Below are 19,643 nucleotides of genomic sequence, written 5' to 3' on the forward strand. Positions count from 1 at the left end.
TTCTTTATTCCAGGCTCAGAGTTCAAGCTACGAGAGGTCAAGACAGAGCCTTCCTCTATGTTCTTCGGCTCTCCGTTTGGATCAGTACAGAATGGTTCCAACACAGGGCTGGTTTCCATTGCCATCACCTTGAAGCCAGCTGCTGCTAAGGTGAGTGCTCAATTTGAAGATTGGTGGATAAGAGAGAAAACAGTTAGTACATTTACAATCACTTTTCAGTCGTAATAGAGCAAAAAAATCTTCTTTTTAAGGTGTCATGTATATGCTTTAGGCGGACTGATATCGCATCAGCCTAATTTTTGCGATGTTGGTTTAACAGACTTCGATAATGAAAAATCTTTCTCATTCCATGTTCTTTTGTTTTTCTGTGCTCTTTCAGAACATTACTGATGTTGTAGCGGCCATTGCTGACCTGATCCGTGTAAAGATCCCCAGCAGTTATGAGGTCAGCAGTGGACCAGGGACTATGGGGGCCATCAAGACCTCCATGGAGCCACAGCGTCCAGCCTCTGCTTTTCATGAGCCGAATGGACCAGTTGCTCCATGGCAAGGGCCACGACAACTGCAGCTTCAGCAGAACCATAACAAAAGTGAGGAAAACCTACTCAAAAATATACATTTTAGTAGCATTTAGAACTTTGAATGTTTTAAACTTTGTGGAAACAAATGACTGTGTTCCCAGTTGTCTGCTAGAAGAAATAGACCCTGACATTTAAACTAAAGTTAATAGTTGGTCTCTTTGAGTTCCTTGCAGTGGTGTACACTTTAAACTAGGCGAACATCATAGTTGTTACTAAGGCAATGTATCCGTAAACAACCGAAATATAAACGAAATCAAGATTAAATAAAAAATTTAAATAAATAAATCATAATTGATTGACACTTCACACTTTTTAGCTTTTTTGACACTTCCTTAACAGGAAGTTGTAACTCTGGTTGTATATACAATATAGAATTTCCAATTAAACAGAATCACATTTATGCTGCATTCTGCATATTCATATCTGGCAATTCAGACATGGTATTAAGGCTTATCTCACCAAAAGGATACTATCACAATATTTCATGAGAAATTAAGCTATTAAGCTGTAATTTTAACCTGATCATGACAGCTGTTAAATTGAGTGTACACACTCTCCTTCCAATCATGGCATTGCAATTGGGATCTAATTGTATGTGCACCAGTTGTTAACTGTGCAGTATTATGTCTGACTGGCTCAGGTGCTGACGGAAAATCACTATTGATTATGTGAATGATTGGAGAAGCTACTTAAACAGAGCAGTAATCTTGGCCTGGACTCTATCCTATTGAAGACTACTCATGTGTGTCAGATACTTAATAAATGCACTCAATCAAATTAAAAGACTCAGAGTACAAGATTACACCTCATTCGTCACAGGGAAAATGACACAGCTCTCAATTATCATTGTGTAACTGCTGTTTTTTACACTAATCAGAGCTGGTAGGAAAAGCCTGTTCTTGTTATTGACAGCTGCTGGTCTCTTTCAGTTCTGGCTGATGGTAGAGAGCAGTATGAAAAGCGGCGGGGCAGCCTGGGGCCGAAGCAACAATGTTGTCGACACTGTAAAGTGGTTGTCCTGGGTAACGGTGTGAGGAAAACTACCAAAGATGATCAAGGCAAAGCACAGGTATGAAAATGTTCTGACTAGTTTTGATTTGTTCATAATGTATTTTAAAGACATCTGCAACCTATTTTACATTCAGAATGTGACGAATGTGAAGTAAATTGGGTCCATTTTGATTTCATGTTGACTTTAAATGAAATTAAACTTTATTTATTATTCTTAGACACCACTCAAATCTACCTTGATATTGTAAAACCAACTTCTCTTCTTCTGGTTCCTCCCAGGAGTCCCAGCTTGGCTCTGATGGGGGTCTGGTGTTCTGTAGTCATAGCTGTCTCATTTTGCATTCATCAGCCTCGCAGTCCAATGGAAACACGGACAACAAGGTTTGTTTTTCTCTGTCATATTAATCCATACACAAAAAAACTTTGTAAAAGCTTTGTGCCTGGTTGAATGTACTGACTGATGTATGAATTACCCTTGATTATGCATGATGATGTTTCATGTGTCATGTTTCTGTGTTGTATTTCCAGGCATCTGTTGCTCATCTCCATGAAAGTGCTTTGAAACAGAGTCCTTCCAAAGTCCAGCACCATTACAGCAACAACATGTCCTCGCTGGATGTCCACTGCCTTGCGCAGCTCCAGCCCAAGCCGTCCCCTCCCTCTCCAACCCCTCACACAGTTTATACCCCATCCGAGCCAGCTAAAGCAATTAAGACCGAGCCCAAACCTGAAACAATAGCAGAGAGCCAACTTAAAGTGACAGTTAAGCTAAAACCGCGTTTCCAGAGCCAAGACAATCCTTGGCATCATGGCAAACGCTGGAAAGGCCTGCGCTGGCGGAGGTGGACAGTTCAGATTGTGATACCGAAAGTTGCCACCCAAACATCCGACTCGGAAGTCGAGGAGCTGCTGAAGCAACTGAACTCATCTCTGCAGCCGTGCTCCACAATTCGTGACTGGCGCCGATGCTGTTTCTGCCAGCAGGAGGGCGATGGGTTGACGGACGGTCCTGCCAGGTTGCTCAACCTAGATTTGGACACCTGGGTGCACCTGAACTGCGCCCTCTGGTCTTCTGAGGTCTACGAGACACAATCTGGTGCCCTGATGAATGTGGAACTGGCACGCCAGCGTGGACAAAGTGTGGTTTGTGCTTTTTGCCATCGTCTAGGTGCTACCAGTGGTTGTCATCGACTGCGTTGCCTCAACATCTACCACTTCACTTGTGCCCTTCATGCTGGCTGTACGTTTTTCAAGGACAAAACTATGCTCTGCCACCAGCACCGGCCGCGAGGAGCTGGCGCTGCCATTGGCTTGCATTTAGAACAGCAGCTGCGTTGCTTCTCTGTGTTCCGTCGCGTATTTGTGCAACGTGATGAACTGCGACAGCTAGCGGCGGCCGTGCAACAGCCTGAGCATGGCTACACCTTCCGTGTTGGCAGCTTGTTGTTCCATGCGATGGGTCAACTGCCACCTGCCCTGCTCCCCACGTTCCACTCATCTACAGCCATATTTCCACCCGGCTACGAGGCAAGCCGGCTCTACTGGAGCATGCGCCATGGCATGAAGCGCTGCCGATACGTCTGCTCAGTGGAAGAGCACGAGGGCCGTCCGGAGTTCAGCATCCGTGTCATAGAGCAGGGCTACGATGATCTGGTGCTCACTGACACCACTGCGAAAGGTATGATGCAAAAAGGTTCCTTGTATGTGCAACATGATAAAGCGACAATTTATAAAAGCTGCAGGTGATTGGACAGCTGTGCAGCCACTCCCACCATGAAATTGTATTTGTCAAAAATTCTGTTCCACATGACTGTACATTAAACATCAAATCTGCTTTATTTGGTTTTTATTGTCATTTTGGACATTACATTTGTTGCTTATCACTTTGAATTGCTGGTCAGGACACGTTGACAGTCTCCATACTAATAATTAAATCTGATTCACATTGTATCTTTATCATGCGTGATGCGACAAGTGTCCTTCAAAATGATTCTGAAATGTCATTTTAAAGACACTGCTACAAGGCCGTAACAGCACTTTATCTTGGTTTCTGTTCTCACTTCTGGTTCATTCTCACCATTTGTTGTAGGAGTCTGGGATAAGGTTCTTGGGCCTGTGGCAGAGAGGAGGGCAGATACCAGTATGCTGAGACTTTTCCCTGTCTATCTGAAGGGAGAGGATCTGTTTGGCCTTACCATCTCTGCAGTTACTCGCATTGCTGAATCGGTAATTACAGTGAACCTTAGGCCAAAACTATACTGCATGCAAGTGCACAAGCATAGACGTGAATGATTGGCCAACACATTTTAAGCATGTTGTACATGACGTATGTTCTTGAGTCACTGTGGTGTTAAAAAAACCTCAGTACTTATGGTAGCTATAAAGTTACCCTAAAATGTCTGTGACATTAAACTGGATTTTAAGATAGAATCATGTATTTTAAGATCTAACTTGCTGAGCCAGAATCAAACTGTTGCTTTGCCATGATAGTAGTTCACCTGAAAGAGAAACTGAACATAGAAGACGACTATGGTTTACTATAAAGCCCTTTATAGCACCCCTTGTGGCAACTTTGAGAATGCAATACATGCTTGCATTGTGTAATAACATTTGCTCTGTTCAAAATGTAACAAATCATGGAATCAAGCGATCAAGCTTGTGTAACTAGATGGGTTTGCATTCATGTACTTGCATGAACTATGTTTCATCCCCTACCTTTAATGCCATCACTGCACGTTATGTGCAGTTTTGACTTTATAATCTAACTCTGGGTTTTATTACTTTGTTCTAGCTGCCAGGTGTGCAGGCGTGTTTAAGATATCGATTCCGTTATGGGCGTAACCCCATGTTAGAGCTTCCGCTGTCAATCAATCCATCTGGCAGTGCTCGTTCTGAGTTGCAGACCTTCCCCCATCATGAGAGGTCAGTATTTTATTCACAAAGAGATTGTATCGGAATCATAATAAAATTGAAATAGATAGTAGATGATAGTCAGGCTTTTTCAATTCAGCAGATAGTCGGGCTATTTCATTTCTTTATTAATGCCATTATCTTTGATGATATATCCTCACACATACACACGCAGGGTGAAGATCCTCTCTGTGTGGTCCAGAACATCTCACTGCATCCAGAACTCAGCCATGGCGGAGAGATCATCTCATAGTAAGCACTTTGTGCACTCCAAGTCATCTCAGTATCGCCGACTGACCAGCGAGTGGAAGACAAATGTTTATCTGGCACACTCCCGCATCCAGGTGAGTCTGTGAACATGAGACATTTTCTGAAGAACAATGTGTTTTATTTTATTTCGATTTGATTGATAGTTAATGAATACAAGACAATTCACAATACAATAAAGAATTAAAATATAAACTCTATAAAGATGCTCTGTTCTGAATCTTATTTTTGTATTTTTTGTTAAAAATGTATGCGTTCTGTATGACATTAACAGTCCTTGTTTATACCAATATATGACAGTAGCCTCTTTCACACATACAACCAGGTAAATTACAGGAAAATCGTTGTGTTGCCTTTACTGGTAAATGTTCCTCATATGCAGTTCTCACATGCCATGACTTTCCATCTTCTTCTTTTTGGTATTTTACCCTCTTTTCTCCCCAATTTGGCATGGCCAATTCCCAATGCTCACTAGGTCCTCGTGTTGCCTCCTCCTCTAATAGTCCGCCCACGCATCTTATCACATGGCTTGCTGGTTGTGTTACCATGGAGACTTAGCATGCTATTCCCGCAATCTCAGTGCACAGCTTAGCACGTGCCCCATCGGGTGCAAGAACCACTATATCGCGACCACGAGGAGGGTAACTCATGTGACTCTGCCTTCCCTAGCAGCCAGGCCAATTTGGTTGCTTAGGAAGCCTGGCTGGAGTGGCTTAGCACACCCTGGATTCGAATGTGTGACTCCAGAGGTGGAAGTCAGTGTCATTGCTTGCTGAGCTACCCAGGCCCCCTTTTTTCAGTTTTGCTACTACAATTCACACATCAGCACCAAATACCCTTAAACTCGGTAATACCATTTGCAGGAAAAGTCTAGATGGATATGTAGACTTATTGTTTGAAAACATGCCGGGTATTATATTGTATCTGAATTCTGAATGTCATAATGTTGGTGATGGTTTACATTTTATTTTATGGCAAATGCTTAAATTAATGCAGTTGCTCGTGGCTCAACGGCTGATAGAATGGGAGGGAGACTAGGCAAAGAAGATGGCAGCTGCTTACCCGACAGCTCGTGCCATCTGTAGCTGAAAAGCATAGCAATGTGTATTTATATTGCTATAAAGAGGTCTGTGCATTCTATCAGGTAAGACTCTGGATGATTAGAATTATACAAATGTAGAGAAATAATAATATATAATAGATTGAGCCGATAGCAGAAAACACACCACAATTTTGGCACCTGGTTTGTGGCATATACAAAAACCTTCATTGTGTTGCATATGGCCCATGGATGCACTTGCCAGTAAACAAAGGGAAAATGACATGTGAACTGTAATATAGAGTGGTGTACCTGAAGATTTTTACTACAATATATTAATGGAAAGCGAACAATAGGCCAATTCATATCAATAATGAAGTTAAGGAATGGAAAATGCCTTTAAGTGTTTCTTACTCTTTGAAATCTTAGACAACTGAAAGGTCAAGGGACTGGCGAATTCCTTAAGATTCGGATCAAAAAGCAAATATGTAAATAATGATGTGATGTTAGATACCAATGCTTCTGTTGAAGCCTGCGTCAAACCAACAACCCCTATGCATAATCCATGACGCGTGAAGCTTGAATCGATTGAATATTCAAAATATGCTGCTTTAATCTGATCCAAACTTTTTATCAGCAAACTCAAAGCCACATATTGCAAATGCTGATTCGTCCATAATCATTCTGTTAGTGGTTTTCTGGCTTTAGTTTTTTCTCACTGAATCTGCACAAAAAAAAACATACTTTCTATGAAAAGCCTTGGAGGAACTATAAGGTAATTCAGGTATACCCATTAGAGAGACCAGGAGTCAAAGATGAGTTTCAGTCAGTTGATAGTTTTACTGAAGACAAAGTTCTCCTTACAACCCTCTACGATCATGTTGGAGAAAGAATCCTCATTGGCTAGTACATTTTTGCTTTTACTCGCCAGACTTTTGACGACATGTCAAAGTGATGTTCCCTGAGATGCTCGGAGTTCAACTGGACGAGACACAATATTTTTTCATGTGCGCATGAGACATCATGCAGGGAAAGATGAGGTTGAATCCAGCTTAATCAACTGCTTTTTATTTAGTAAAAGGGACTCGGGGCTTTGAAACTACACAACTCTATCTAGTGAAATGTTAATATTTACTTGCCAGTGGCTAATAACAGAGTTATTTTGGTTGCATAGTGCGAAATTTGAGTTACTCGCAATGTAGAGGGCTGCCTTATTTCCAAAAGCAGAAGACAGAAACAGAAAACTAACTGAGGGTCTAACCTTGAACTAACTCAGATTACCGAAACAACAGTAATTATAGGCAAATCATCATCATCTTTTCTGATAGGTTAACTATACAGATATTTATGGAAACATTCCAAGCATGATGAACTGTTGATCTAGAGTCATAACATTGATTATTTGGAACCTCTAAGTCTCAGTTGGTCATCAGATAAGGGTCAAAGGTAATCATAAAGCCAACAGGACACTTCTGGTGCTAGAGGACGACTGACCAGCATCCTACCACCTGGCTCCCATCACTCCAACAATTCCTGTAATCGGTTTAGATAAAGACAATTGAACCAATTTTGTTTGTTTGTGTGGTGCTCCTGTTCTTATTTTGACACCAGAATCGTAGAGAAATCTCAGGGGGCAGTTGTTTAATTTGTCACCCCTTTTCCATTCTTAATCGTTGAGTGTGACAGATCTCAGACTGAAGAGGGCGAGTTTTGGTGAAACCACAGACAAAAATGTAGCTGTTTTAAGTCAGCTAGTGGGACGTTGCCTCAAGAGCATCTTAATGAAAAATGGCTCTCTGAAGTCAGTTCTATTGGCAACCCTGCCAAATGGAAGTCATCTAATGTGGTCATCTAAAAGAGCCACAGCTAATCCAGTGTCACTTTCAGTTCCCTACAGAGCTCTTTAAAACCATGCAGGCATACAACAGTTAAATCACTGAGACATATCTGATATCTCATTTAGTCACTGTAGTCGGCGGCCCAAGCCTGATAGTAAGCAATCAGCACACAGTCCATATAGCCTTGCTGTGCAATTTAGAAAGTTGTATATGAGCTATTGATGTTCTAGTGATTAATATCTTATGTTTGCATTTTTAAAAGTTGCTTTGGATAATAAAAAAATATATAAATATACATTAAATAACTGTAAAAGTATACATGTACTTTGGGTGCTGTGTGTTCACCGAGATATATCTGATATATAATTTAGTCACTGTAGTTAGCAGCTAAAGATGTTCATCTAACGCATGTGTCCATAGACCAACATAGACATGATATGTAATGCCATCATATGATGCTACTAATGCACAAGCATCTGGAAAGGGAATCCACTTAAGCAAAGGCGGTGATTGAGGGTTGATGTGCTGAGGATTGTTGCAAAAGAATCTCTGAACTAGGTAGCTATTACTTCTGGTGTTTAGTGAGAAAAGCAAGAGCCAGCCGATATACTACTTCATTTAACTCCTGCAAAATCTGCATTAACTTCCTCATCTCCTCTGAAAGTTTTCAGACCATCCATTGTATTGGCTCAGTTTTGGATCAAAAGGCCATGTAAAATATTGGATGCATTAATATGGGGGATAGCTGGCCAGCACAATCGGGTGTCTATTAAAACATGGTCTAAAATCCTTCAGAGAGCTTAATTAGTTGTCAGTTGTTTGTTGTTGAAGTTGGTGCCATTAATGTTGCTTGTATTTCATTCACACAACAAGACATCAACAATGAAGGTCTCACTAGATTTACATTTACATTTACATTTACGCATTTGGCAGATGCTTTTATCCAAAAAATGCACTTATTACAGGGACAATCCCCCCGGAGCAATCTAGAGTTAAGTGCCTTGCTCAAGGACACAATGGTGGTGGCTGTGGGGATCGAACCAGCGACTTTCTGATTACCAGTTTACCAGTTACGTGCATTAGACCACTACACCACCACCACCTCAATTGGACAAATGGACAAAGAGCTTCTGCAATGCTCAAACATTCTCACTCTCAAGTCTGCCATCTAATTAGTGGCAATGTCTAACAGCTGCAGGTAGTGGGTGCAGCTGAAATTATTGCAAAGTCATTAGGATTTTCTACAGTTGTGTTTTAGACTAACAATGTCTTGAATTTGGCTCATCCATTCAGGATTAAAATTTGGAAATTATTTTTTAGAATGTTCGTTTTACTGTTTTGTATCTTCTCTTTTTAATTCTTTTAAAAAGCTGTTTTTGTAATAATACCAGATTTACTAATTTATTATGAGTAATCATAACATCAAATGCCAGTTGATAGCAAAAGAGCAATGCACTCAATCTACAATGTAGTGTTTATTTAATTGGCAACAAAACATGGAAAAGCCAAGGTATATCAGCAGCAAGCTGCCTTCATCAGGGCATGAGAATACAAATACACCAGTTCCTAATTTAAGTTATACTCAACTGGCAGTAGCCAATGAGCTTCAGTCATTGATCAATCATTCAAATGAGTTCAATTAGTTGTGAAACAGTGAGTATATCAATAACCACATAATACAATGATCGTTGATTGATAAAATATAAACAATATAAATTTACAAAAACAAAAAAAGGTAAAATCTTGTATGCCTGCAAAAAAAATTTTTTTTTGTCTAAATAGATAAGACGAGACAAACAAGTTAAAACTCACATAATTACCCAAGATGATAGAGCACACACAATATGAACAGGGATTGATTCCACTGAATTTTTTAAAAATCGGCGGCATGTAATGAGTGGACCCTTTGTAGTAAATATTTTAATCTATCTACCCCCCCATCTATTTTCCTTCACAACATCAATTACACTCACTTTAAGAGATTCAGCACTACCATGTCCTGTATCTTTATAGTGTACCACCATAGGATAGGGGTTGAACGACCTTAGATTGTGATTAAAGTCGAGTTGACGTTGACTAATCGCTGATGACGTCATTAATAAAAACACAAGAGATGGGAACGCTTGCAACATGCCACAATTTGCAATTTATTAGCAAAATATTATACAGATGCTGACAGACAGCTCATAACATGCTGCAACTTAATGATAACAATGCAGCAATAATGCTAACTCCCATTTTAGTGCAAAATAAAAATTCATGCATGTCGGCATAACATATTAATGACACTCACGCAAGATCTAGGCTGTAAGTCTACTCACTGTCACAGTCCTGCTCAGTCACAGTTTTTGCTTTTCGATCCTGGTTTGCATGTAAGAAGATGAGGGCATCGACATGGGCTGGAGGGAGGTTGAAATAATTATCTCGCTTGGGGTGCTGGTAGCTGGGACAGCCAAGTAGCTTTTTCAAAGCTTGGCCAAACAGGGTAATTTGTCCTGGTTGCGGGCCCACCACTGCAGCGGGTTTTCCATGGTGGGAATATGTGGTGTTGTTAAAAAATATTCACGGACTTCTTAGGCTGCTGTGTAGTGATGTCCCAGTTTCCGCCCACTGTGATAGTGCGGCCCAAAAAGCTGCTCAAAATCTTGCTCAAGTTGGGCCTTTTTCCCAGTTACTGGCTCACCTTCGTTATCAACTGTGTCCTCGCTGTGTACATCCTCACATAGGATGAAAATTATTTAGGCTATAACTTCACCACATCTGCGCGTATTATTAACCACAACAACAGATCAGCATTTTAAATCAATAATGCTAGCGCAGATTAATTCAGCAGACCCACCTTTTTCTGCAAGCGGCTCTCCCTCATCCTGGAGCAGGCTGTTCAGGTAGCAGTGGGCGGAGTCTCTTTTACTCTCTGGGATGAAATTAAGATGTTTAAACCGGGGATCGAGCATACAGGCCACTGTGGAGATGGATTCTGTCAGATCGTCGGACTCCAGTTTGAACCGTGTTTCCAAATGCTGTCGAACCGTGTTCTTAAAGGCACGTACAGCTGTCAGGTCAGATGCTTCGACATGCAGAGTGGTGCTAATCATGTTGAAAATGACTGGAAAGATGAAAGACAGCTCCACATGCAACTCACCACACATTATTTCAGTGGCCTTGTCCAAAGGTTGCAGCACTGGAATCAGCTGTTCCAGCAGCTCCCACTGTGATGCTCTCATTGCAAGTGACTTTTGGACGGCTGGTTTGGTGACTGTTTCATCTGCGAGCACAGATTGCACCGCAATCCTTTGCTCGAACAGCCGCTGGAGCATTACGAATATGAATTTCCATCGGACCGTACAGTCAGTCTGGAGTTTGTAGGCTCTTATGCCAAGTTGTTCCTGACAATTCTTCAGGGCACAAGTGGCCAACGCTGAGTGGCGAAAGTGGCCGACAAATCTCCTTGCTGCATCAATAGCCTTCGCAACGTCAGGTAAGACTAAGCCAGTTTTTATTGCTAGTTGTAGGGTGTGCCCGGTGCAACCCAGATCTTTGGGAAACATTTCACATAGCTCCATGGCTAAGTTCATGTTACTGGCATTATCGTGGACTGTGCAAAACACAACTATGCCCCTTTCCTTGATTATTTCAGATTATTTGCATCGTTTTGTATGTCCAACAGACAAAAATGTTTTTTTTTTTTTTTTGAGTGTATGACATTTGCTAAGTGTGTAAATAGTATTTTTAATAGTGTTTTTGTAAATATATATTGTTGTTGATTGATCATTGTATTATGTGGTTATTGATATACTCACTGTTGTGCGACGAATCGCACTAATTTGAATTATTAATCAATGACTGAAGCTCATTGGCTACTGCCAATTAAGTATCACTTAAATAAGGAACTGGTTTATCTGTATTCTCATGCCCTGATGAAGGCAGCTAGTCTCCCGATACGTGTTGTCTTTTTAATGTTTTGTTACCTATGAAATAAACACTCTGCATTGGAGATTGAGAGCCTTGCTCCTTTGCTATCAACTGGCATTTGATGTTTTGAGAGTAACCCCATGTGGCAATGAGCGCCTCTCCTCGAGATTCTTTTTGGATACATTTTTAAGCCTGAGTAGCTGTCTTCATTTTGTATTCCTATTTATGAATAATTTTTTTTTTTTGGATCCAAGTGATGGTGTCATATTGCATCCATCAATATGAAAAGTAGTGAAGTACCTATTATCTAACTATTATCCAATAATATGCATTACCACGTTTTCATGTGATATAAAACATTTTTGTGTTTAAAACATGTTTAATTTCCAACAAAAATAACTATATTGTAATATATGCCATTTCTGTCATTTAAAATGTCTCGTATCTTGAAACAAGATTTGATCATGCCATCCACTCCAAGAACATTATTTAAAATATTGCAACTCGCTAGCGTGTGTGTGAGATGTATAAAGCCTTGAATGTCGCTGCATGTCTAATGCATTGTATGTCTACAGGGTCTTGGGCTCTTTGCAGCACGCGACATTGAGAAGCAGACAATGGTGATTGAATACATGGGGGATATTCTGCGCACTGAGGTGGCCATGAGGAGAGAGCTGCAGTACAAAACTAAGGTAAAGCTCACTGAACCACTGCCTTTATACGCAGTACTATTCACTCTATTCTAATGTTACCTTGACTTGCTGTCTACATCCATTTGTTTAAATCTGTGTGGATTTCTCCAACAGAACCGGCCCGCATACATGTTCCGCATCAACGGTGAGCACGTTATCGATGCAACTCGCTCTGGAAGCCCTGCACGGTAAGAAATGAACTCAGGTTGTCACATCAACTTTCAAATGTGTACTAGACTAGACAATTCATTATGGGTTCTGTCAAATCTGGAATATTCTCATTTCTGCATTTTGCACAATTCAGAGCATCTACAGACTAGTGTGAATTTTGATTCAGTGTTGCTTTTTATGCTTACTAGATGTTTAAGTTTTATGTAATGCTATAATTAGTGGTGTTTTCAAATGCAAGTATCTCTATTACAATTGCTCATTGATAGGGTTAGGGATTTGGCCAGACTATACATTTTCAGGGCCTCAAGCCATATCTATTCAATAGAATATCATTGAGATTTGGGTATTGGGATTTTTCACTTGGGCCAATAAGCAACCACCTTCAATCAGGCCCAATTCTAGATCAAAACCTCTGGTGTGCTTCTAAATGTATTGATGGTCCTCTAGAAGTTATAGTGAAGATGCAGTGGCTATGTTTACATGCACTAATGTTCGGCAATCTGAATAAATTCAATCTGATTGCAGATTCCGAATGTACATTTTATATGTCCCCTAAACATTGCAATCTGATACAAATATTCATTTACATGTGCATTGCATGTATTCCGAACAAAACTTGCGAAGAGCGTCAGTTGTTGTCTTCTGAAGAAGCGGAGAAATGCTGAGAAAGTGAGAATGGCACCAAAGTCCTTAATTGCCATTTTTGCTTTTTTTTTTTAGATATCTAAAAAATATACCAGAAAAGCTTTCTTCTTATGTTACTCACTGTACTAGGCAAACAATCAATTAGAAGCAGCGTCTAATATACCTTGTCTGACTTGCCTCATGCCCATTCCTCTAATATAATCCCAGGCATCTCTGGATTCAAGTACGAAGTAAAGACAGGTGGGTGAAAGTTGTCCTTAAAGGAGTTTACAAATGTTGAATGGAAAAAAATAATAAGGACTTTAAGCAACAGTTGTGGACAGGATGCTACACAAAAATCACTAAGCAATATTGGCAGCGGAACGGAGCTTCTTCTTTCTTGATCATTCAAGAAAAACTTTAAGGCTATTTTCTGACTGAGAAAGTAGTCTGATTCAAACATTTATATGGCTAATATTTGTCTAATTATTAAACTAATTATTTTAGGTTTACAACACCCCCTACAATCGGATGGAAATTTCATTTGGATCCAGCTCAATCTAGTCATTTTTGTGTTTATATGAAGGCTTTTCAATCTGATTTAGCTATCAGTCAGATTATAAACTGATTATTTGGTTGCATGTAAACATGGCTATTGAAGCTCCAATGTTATTTAATCGAGGGTGCTTTAATGTCTGTTTGAGGGTGCATAAAATATACACATTCAGTCAAACATTCATGTAAGTTTTAACATAAACCTTGATGTTTTGTTATGCAACAATTATCCACAATTGAAGTCATTAAAACACATTTTTAACCACTCCACAGATTTCATATTAGCAAACTATAGTTTTGGCAAGTCGTTTAGGACATCTACTTTGTGCATGACACAAGTAATTTTTAACAGAAATTGTTTACAGACAGATTGTTTCACATTTAATTGACTATATCACAAATCCAGTGGGTCAGAAGTTTGCATATACCAAGTTAACTGTGCCTTTAATCAGCTTGGAGAATTCCAGAAAATTATGTCAAGCCTTTAGGCAATCAGCCAATTAGTTTCTGATTGGCTATTTGGAGTCAATTGGAGGTGTACCTGTGGATTTAATTTAAGGCCTAACATCAAACTTGGGGAAAATCAAAAGAAATCAGCCAAGACCTCAGAAAAATTGTTGTGGACCTCCACAAGTCTGGTTCATCCTTGGAAGCAATTTCCAAATGTACCACTTTCATCTGTACAAACAAAAGTACACAAGTATAAACACCATGGGACCACGCAGCCATCATATCGCTCAGGAAGGAGACACATTCTGTCTCCTAGAGATGAACATAGTTTGGTGCGAAAAGTGCAAATTGATCGTAGAATGACAGCAAAGAACCTTGTGAAGATGCTGGAGGAAACAGGTAGACAAGTATCTATATCCACAGTAAAACAAGTCACATATCAACATAACCTGAAAGGCTGCTCAGTAAGGAAGAAGCCACTGCTCCAGAATCTCCATAAAAAAGTCATACTACAGTTTGCAAGTGCACATGTGGACAAAGATCTTACTTTTTGGAGAAATATCCTCTGGTCTGATGAAATAAAAATTGAACAGTTTGACCATAATGACCATCATTATGTTTGGAGGGAAAAGGGTGAGGCTTGCAAACAAAGAACACCATCTTAACCGTGAAGCATGGGGGTGGCAGCATCGTGGTGTGGGGGTACTTTGCTGCAGGAGGGACTGGTGCACAAAATAGATGGCATCATGAGGAAAGAAAATTATGTGTATATATTGAAGCAACAGCTCAAGACATCAGCCAGGAAGTTAAAGTTGGTTGCAAATGGTTCTTCCAAATGGACAATGACCCCAAGCATACCTCCAAAGTTGTGGTAAAATGGCTTAAGGACAACAATGTCAAGGTATTGGAGTGGCCATCACAAAGCCCTGACCTCAATCAGATTGGGCAGATTTTTGGGTACAACTGAAAAATAATGTGCAAGCTAGGAGGCCTACAAACCTGACTCAGTTATAGCAGTTTTGTCTGGTTGAATGGGCCAAAATTCCAGCAACTTATTGTGAGAATCTTTTGGAAGATTATCCAAAACATGATAAAAAAGTCTGCATTTTTATTTGTATAGCGCTTGGCTTTTCACAACACAAATCGTTGCGAAGCAGTTTTACAGAAAACCATGCATTAACAAAAAAAAAATGAAACTGTAATGTCTATAAAGTCTTTGAGTGATCATTGTGTAGTTTGATTAAATATGATTATAAATTGTATATAACTATTTAATAAATAATAATTGTATTTAGAACCCCTGTAAGCAAGCTGTAGGCGAGTGTAACAAGGAACACAAAACTCCATAAGATTTTGGTTAATGGAATAAAATAACCTTGGGAGAAACCAGACTCACTGTGGGGGCCAGTTCCCCTCTGGCTAACCAGCATGAATATAATGCCAATATTAGTTATTTATGTGCAGTGCAGGTCTTGGTTTAAAATTAGTAAACTAAGTAAGTCTTAAGGTCCAGAGTTTATATAAAAAAAAAATAAGATTAGTAAGATTAATGACTAATGTCTTTGAAGTTCATCCTGGATTAACTGCAGAAGTTCACATAGATGCATTGTCCTTTGTTAGTTGGCTGATGAAGGCTTTTGTTGGCAGTTAATTGATAGACTATGTATTCCATTTAAAGAGTGTAGTCCATCAATAGACAAAGGTGATGCAGAGATCCATGAGGTGCATCGCAGTTCAACCGGCAGGTCATTCCGGTGAGGTTCGGTGGGGTCCATCCTAAATCCAAAGTTCAAGCTGTGGCATATGAAGTATCCAATGTCTTACAGTTGGAGTTGGTATCAGTTCATACTCTGAAGTCCATCGTAAAAGACTGAAGTAATGTCTGGCTAGCACCGGCTGCATTTAGTCGTCATCACTCAGAGATACATAGCTGGCCAGCTCTTGTAACATGTAATATGAATCCCGAGGTTGAGAAATGGAAACAAATAGAATAATGTTAGCATAGATGTCATTCAATTTTATGCAGTTATAGATCACGATAGATGTTTCTGGTTCTGGTAGACCTAACTAAAGCAGCCTAATTGTGAGTTGATGGATAAATTAGGTGTATGCCTGGGTAAATAGATGAGACTTTAGTCTAGACTTAAACTGAGGGAGTGTGTCTGAATCCCGAACAGTGTTAGGGAGACTATTCCATAGTTTAGGAGCCAAATAAAGTCCTTTTGTGGATTTTGATATTATAGGAACTATTAGCATGCCAGAATTTGTGATCTTGATGAACAATGATGGAAATTAAAGGCAAAACGATTACATTTTTAAATGTATTTGGCATATGTAAACTTCTGACTTCAACTGTATGTGTTTGCACAGTACATTTTCATGCAAGTTAAATTCATAGTGTTTTTAAAAGGTCGTGGGTTAGGATATACAGTAGGGGCAAATTAAGTTGTTATTCAGTTTAATTTCATTTATCCCATAGGTACATCAATCATTCATGCTCACCAAATTGTGTGGCTGAGGTTGTGACATTTGAGCGGGGCTACAAGATGATCATTAGTGCCGCTCGCAGGATTGAACGGGGAGAGGAGGTAAGACGATATGAGCAGTGTTGGGTGTAATCTAATTACTTTTAGGACAAAAATTATTTCAGCACATTACATTTCACATTTTTGTAATCAGATTACAGTTACTGACTTTCAATTCAGTTATTTACTTTTAAAAACTTTACTTGGGTTAAATATGTCAGAAATAAAAATATATACTGTATGTACAATACATTTACAGGGTTCCCACATGTTCTGGAATATTGCTGACTATTTTTCCAGTGAAAGACATTTTTATGCATCGATTATGGAATTTAATATCGATTACTCTTATTATAATACCAATGTGATACATAGACCATGTCCGATTGCATGAGCTGTCTCACAACAGACGCTGCGCACAAGATTGTGGGAGAATAGTGTATTTTAAGCTAAAAGTTCACGTTACCGAGTTTGGATTTCCGTGGCATTATTCGCAACTCTGTGTATCCATTTGAGCAAAGTAAGTAAATTATTGTCACTTTCTTCCCTGATTACAATATATTATATTTATATCTGGAGTATTTGTAGAATTTATTGGGAAATGTATTTGGAAAAATGCTTTAAGGTTTGATCCCTGTTTTTTATTCCCACCGTTATTGAAAATGTCGTGGGCTGCGCTTCCAAAGAGCATTGGAAGTTTGATCTTGGAGACAATTGGCGCCAATGGTTTTTATGATCTACTTAGATGGTTTTGGGAAACGCAGCCCTGGAGAAGTCCAGAAAAATTATCTTTAAATAAGAGAATTGCTTTAATATGTATATCTGTTTGTGTTTTGTGACAACTGAAGGGTTAATAAAGAGGAAATATAGACATTATTTTGAATTTTATAGAACAGAAAAACTAAAGATTTTCTTTGAAGTGTTCTAGAAGGTTATTTATAAGTCATTAGTAAAGTGATTACTTATTAAAAAGAAAGTAATCCTTAAAGTAATCTGATTACAATTTTAAAGTGAAGGAATTTGTAGTGATTCCCAACACTGGATACGAGTTCCATCAATTTAACATTTACCCCCAGTTTTTGAAACCATCTTTGAATGACTTTGTGTTTTAGCTCTGCTACGATTACAAGCTCGCCTTGGTGGAAGATCAGAGCAAGATCCCGTGTCACTGTGGAGCCGCCAACTGCCGCAAGTGGATCAACTGAACAGGAGTTCACTCGTTCAAAAATCAAAACAACATCTCTATCCCACAACTTTCAGGTGCCAATTTTCCAGAGGAAGACACAGGCTCTGTAAACTTTGAAGTTACTCGAGGAAAGCAACTAACAGCCAATCCTGGTATTAATGGACGATCATTTTTTATGTGCAAAATTAAGAGGAAAAACACAACGCAAGAATACAGCGTGTGTGTGAGCCATTCGTTTCATTTTCTCGACTTGAAAGGGAAAGGTTCCGTTATGTGCATGTGCCATAAGTTTGTGTGTGTGTTTGTGAGTGTATGTCCACTTGAGTGCGTGTTTCGTGGGGCAGATTTCACCAGCGAATGAGGAAAGCGAATGGGAGGAAGCACTGTGCCGGTATGCCTTATAGGTTGAAAGAGGGGGCAGGCCCATCTGTATGACATGATCAGTAGAGACTTTACCGTAGTAATCAATGTAGAACATCACTGAATGGAGAATGTACGGAATTGACTTCCGCAAAAGGGAAAAATAATGTTGCACAAAAAAAGAAGAAAAAAAAGAAATACAAAAGAAAACAAACACACATAAAAACTCAAAATTACTTGATTCCATGAGTCAGTTTTATCCTAGCTATCTCTCATTGTCTAGTGTAAAAAAATAAAGGTGTTTTGTATTTATTACTGTGTGAGTGAATGAGTGGGCATATTTTTTCAAACGGTTTTACGCCGATCAAAAAGGATGCCCGACTGCGATCCTAGCACGCAGTTTGAGATTCTGTTACATCTGTAAATAACATGTAAATATAGAGAAATATCGGAATGATTGACCAAATACTACCTTATTCACTACCTTATTCATATTGATGTTCAGATATTTTAGATGTGCTCATTTTGTTTTGCTTTTTTCTTCTTTCTTTTTCTCTTCGAAATTATTTAACAGACACACCATGATACCAGATGACACGTGTAATTATGATATTGTACAGAATTACGGTGGTAATTTTTGTAATAATTCACAAGAAAGGTACTTTCTCTGTGCTTAGAATGTGGTTTTGTAGTGACTTTGTGCTTTATACATTATCGCAGACCATTTTGTTGGTTTTCATTTCATTTTATTCCACTTTACGAATAACGGTGACACTTTCGCCAGAGAATTAAATCTAAGTGACATTCTAGTAAATCAGGTTGGATTATAGATGTAGGGAAAACTGTGAAATGAACTTTAAACCTCACAAACCGAATATTAAATCACAAGCTTAACCTGAATAGGCACAAATAGAAGACACTCATTTTATTTCTGTTGGGTGTCGTTTGGATTTCGTAAACAAGCAACATCATTGCGCAAGAACTTTCTCCGAAACAGAAGTAATCGGTAGGATATTTTGGATATTGAAGACATTATGAATTGTTAGTAAGAGGTGTAACTCTAAACAATATGTACATATGAAGCATACGCTTGTATTAGTTTTATGAATTGAAGTGAAGCATCTGTAAGAGAGCGTTATTCATTTTGTAGCCAAAAACAGTTTTTCACATTTCACATGCCTTGTAATTTCAATTTGGGAGTTTTCTGTGTGCACAATTTCAAGTTGAAAAAAAATGGACAGTTTAGAATTTGTATTGTTCTGGGCATGAATTTTTTTCAAGAGTCAGTTGTATATATTTTTTCTCAATGAACAGCTGTAACAAAATTGTTTCATGGATATTTTACTTGTCTTGTAAAATACATCGATTTCCTAGTGTGTTTTTCTTTTTGCTCTGTATAGTAGTCTAAATTGTTTTTTGAAACTAAAGCTTTTTTGAAGTACACAGAGCGATATAGGGTTTGGTATTTGAGGAACTGAATTTACATTTACAAAAAAAAATAATAAAATATTTTACATCATTA

At 39.0% G+C, this 19,643-nt stretch overlaps 1 protein-coding gene across 1 annotated transcript in view; it reads left to right on the plus strand.

The window, feature by feature from the left end:
- The window catches only part of kmt2cb (lysine (K)-specific methyltransferase 2Cb), a 145,879-nt gene extending 126,236 nt beyond the window's left edge, over window positions 1–19,643 (plus strand). Inside the window, exons 50-61 of the mRNA XM_052133538.1 lie at window positions 14–150; window positions 380–590; window positions 1,511–1,650; window positions 1,872–1,973; window positions 2,121–3,270; window positions 3,682–3,818; window positions 4,384–4,514; window positions 4,678–4,846; window positions 12,134–12,250; window positions 12,365–12,438; window positions 16,530–16,638; window positions 17,688–19,643. Coding sequence (XP_051989498.1) covers window positions 14–150; window positions 380–590; window positions 1,511–1,650; window positions 1,872–1,973; window positions 2,121–3,270; window positions 3,682–3,818; window positions 4,384–4,514; window positions 4,678–4,846; window positions 12,134–12,250; window positions 12,365–12,438; window positions 16,530–16,638; window positions 17,688–17,780 — 2,570 coding nt within the window. The 3' untranslated portion in view covers window positions 17,781–19,643. The remainder of the gene's footprint in view (window positions 1–13; window positions 151–379; window positions 591–1,510; window positions 1,651–1,871; window positions 1,974–2,120; window positions 3,271–3,681; window positions 3,819–4,383; window positions 4,515–4,677; window positions 4,847–12,133; window positions 12,251–12,364; window positions 12,439–16,529; window positions 16,639–17,687) is intronic.

The sequence above is a fragment of the Xyrauchen texanus genome, chromosome 9, assembly GCF_025860055.1.
Source record: "Xyrauchen texanus isolate HMW12.3.18 chromosome 9, RBS_HiC_50CHRs, whole genome shotgun sequence".
In the NCBI taxonomy this organism is placed as follows: Eukaryota; Metazoa; Chordata; class Actinopteri; order Cypriniformes; family Catostomidae; genus Xyrauchen; species Xyrauchen texanus.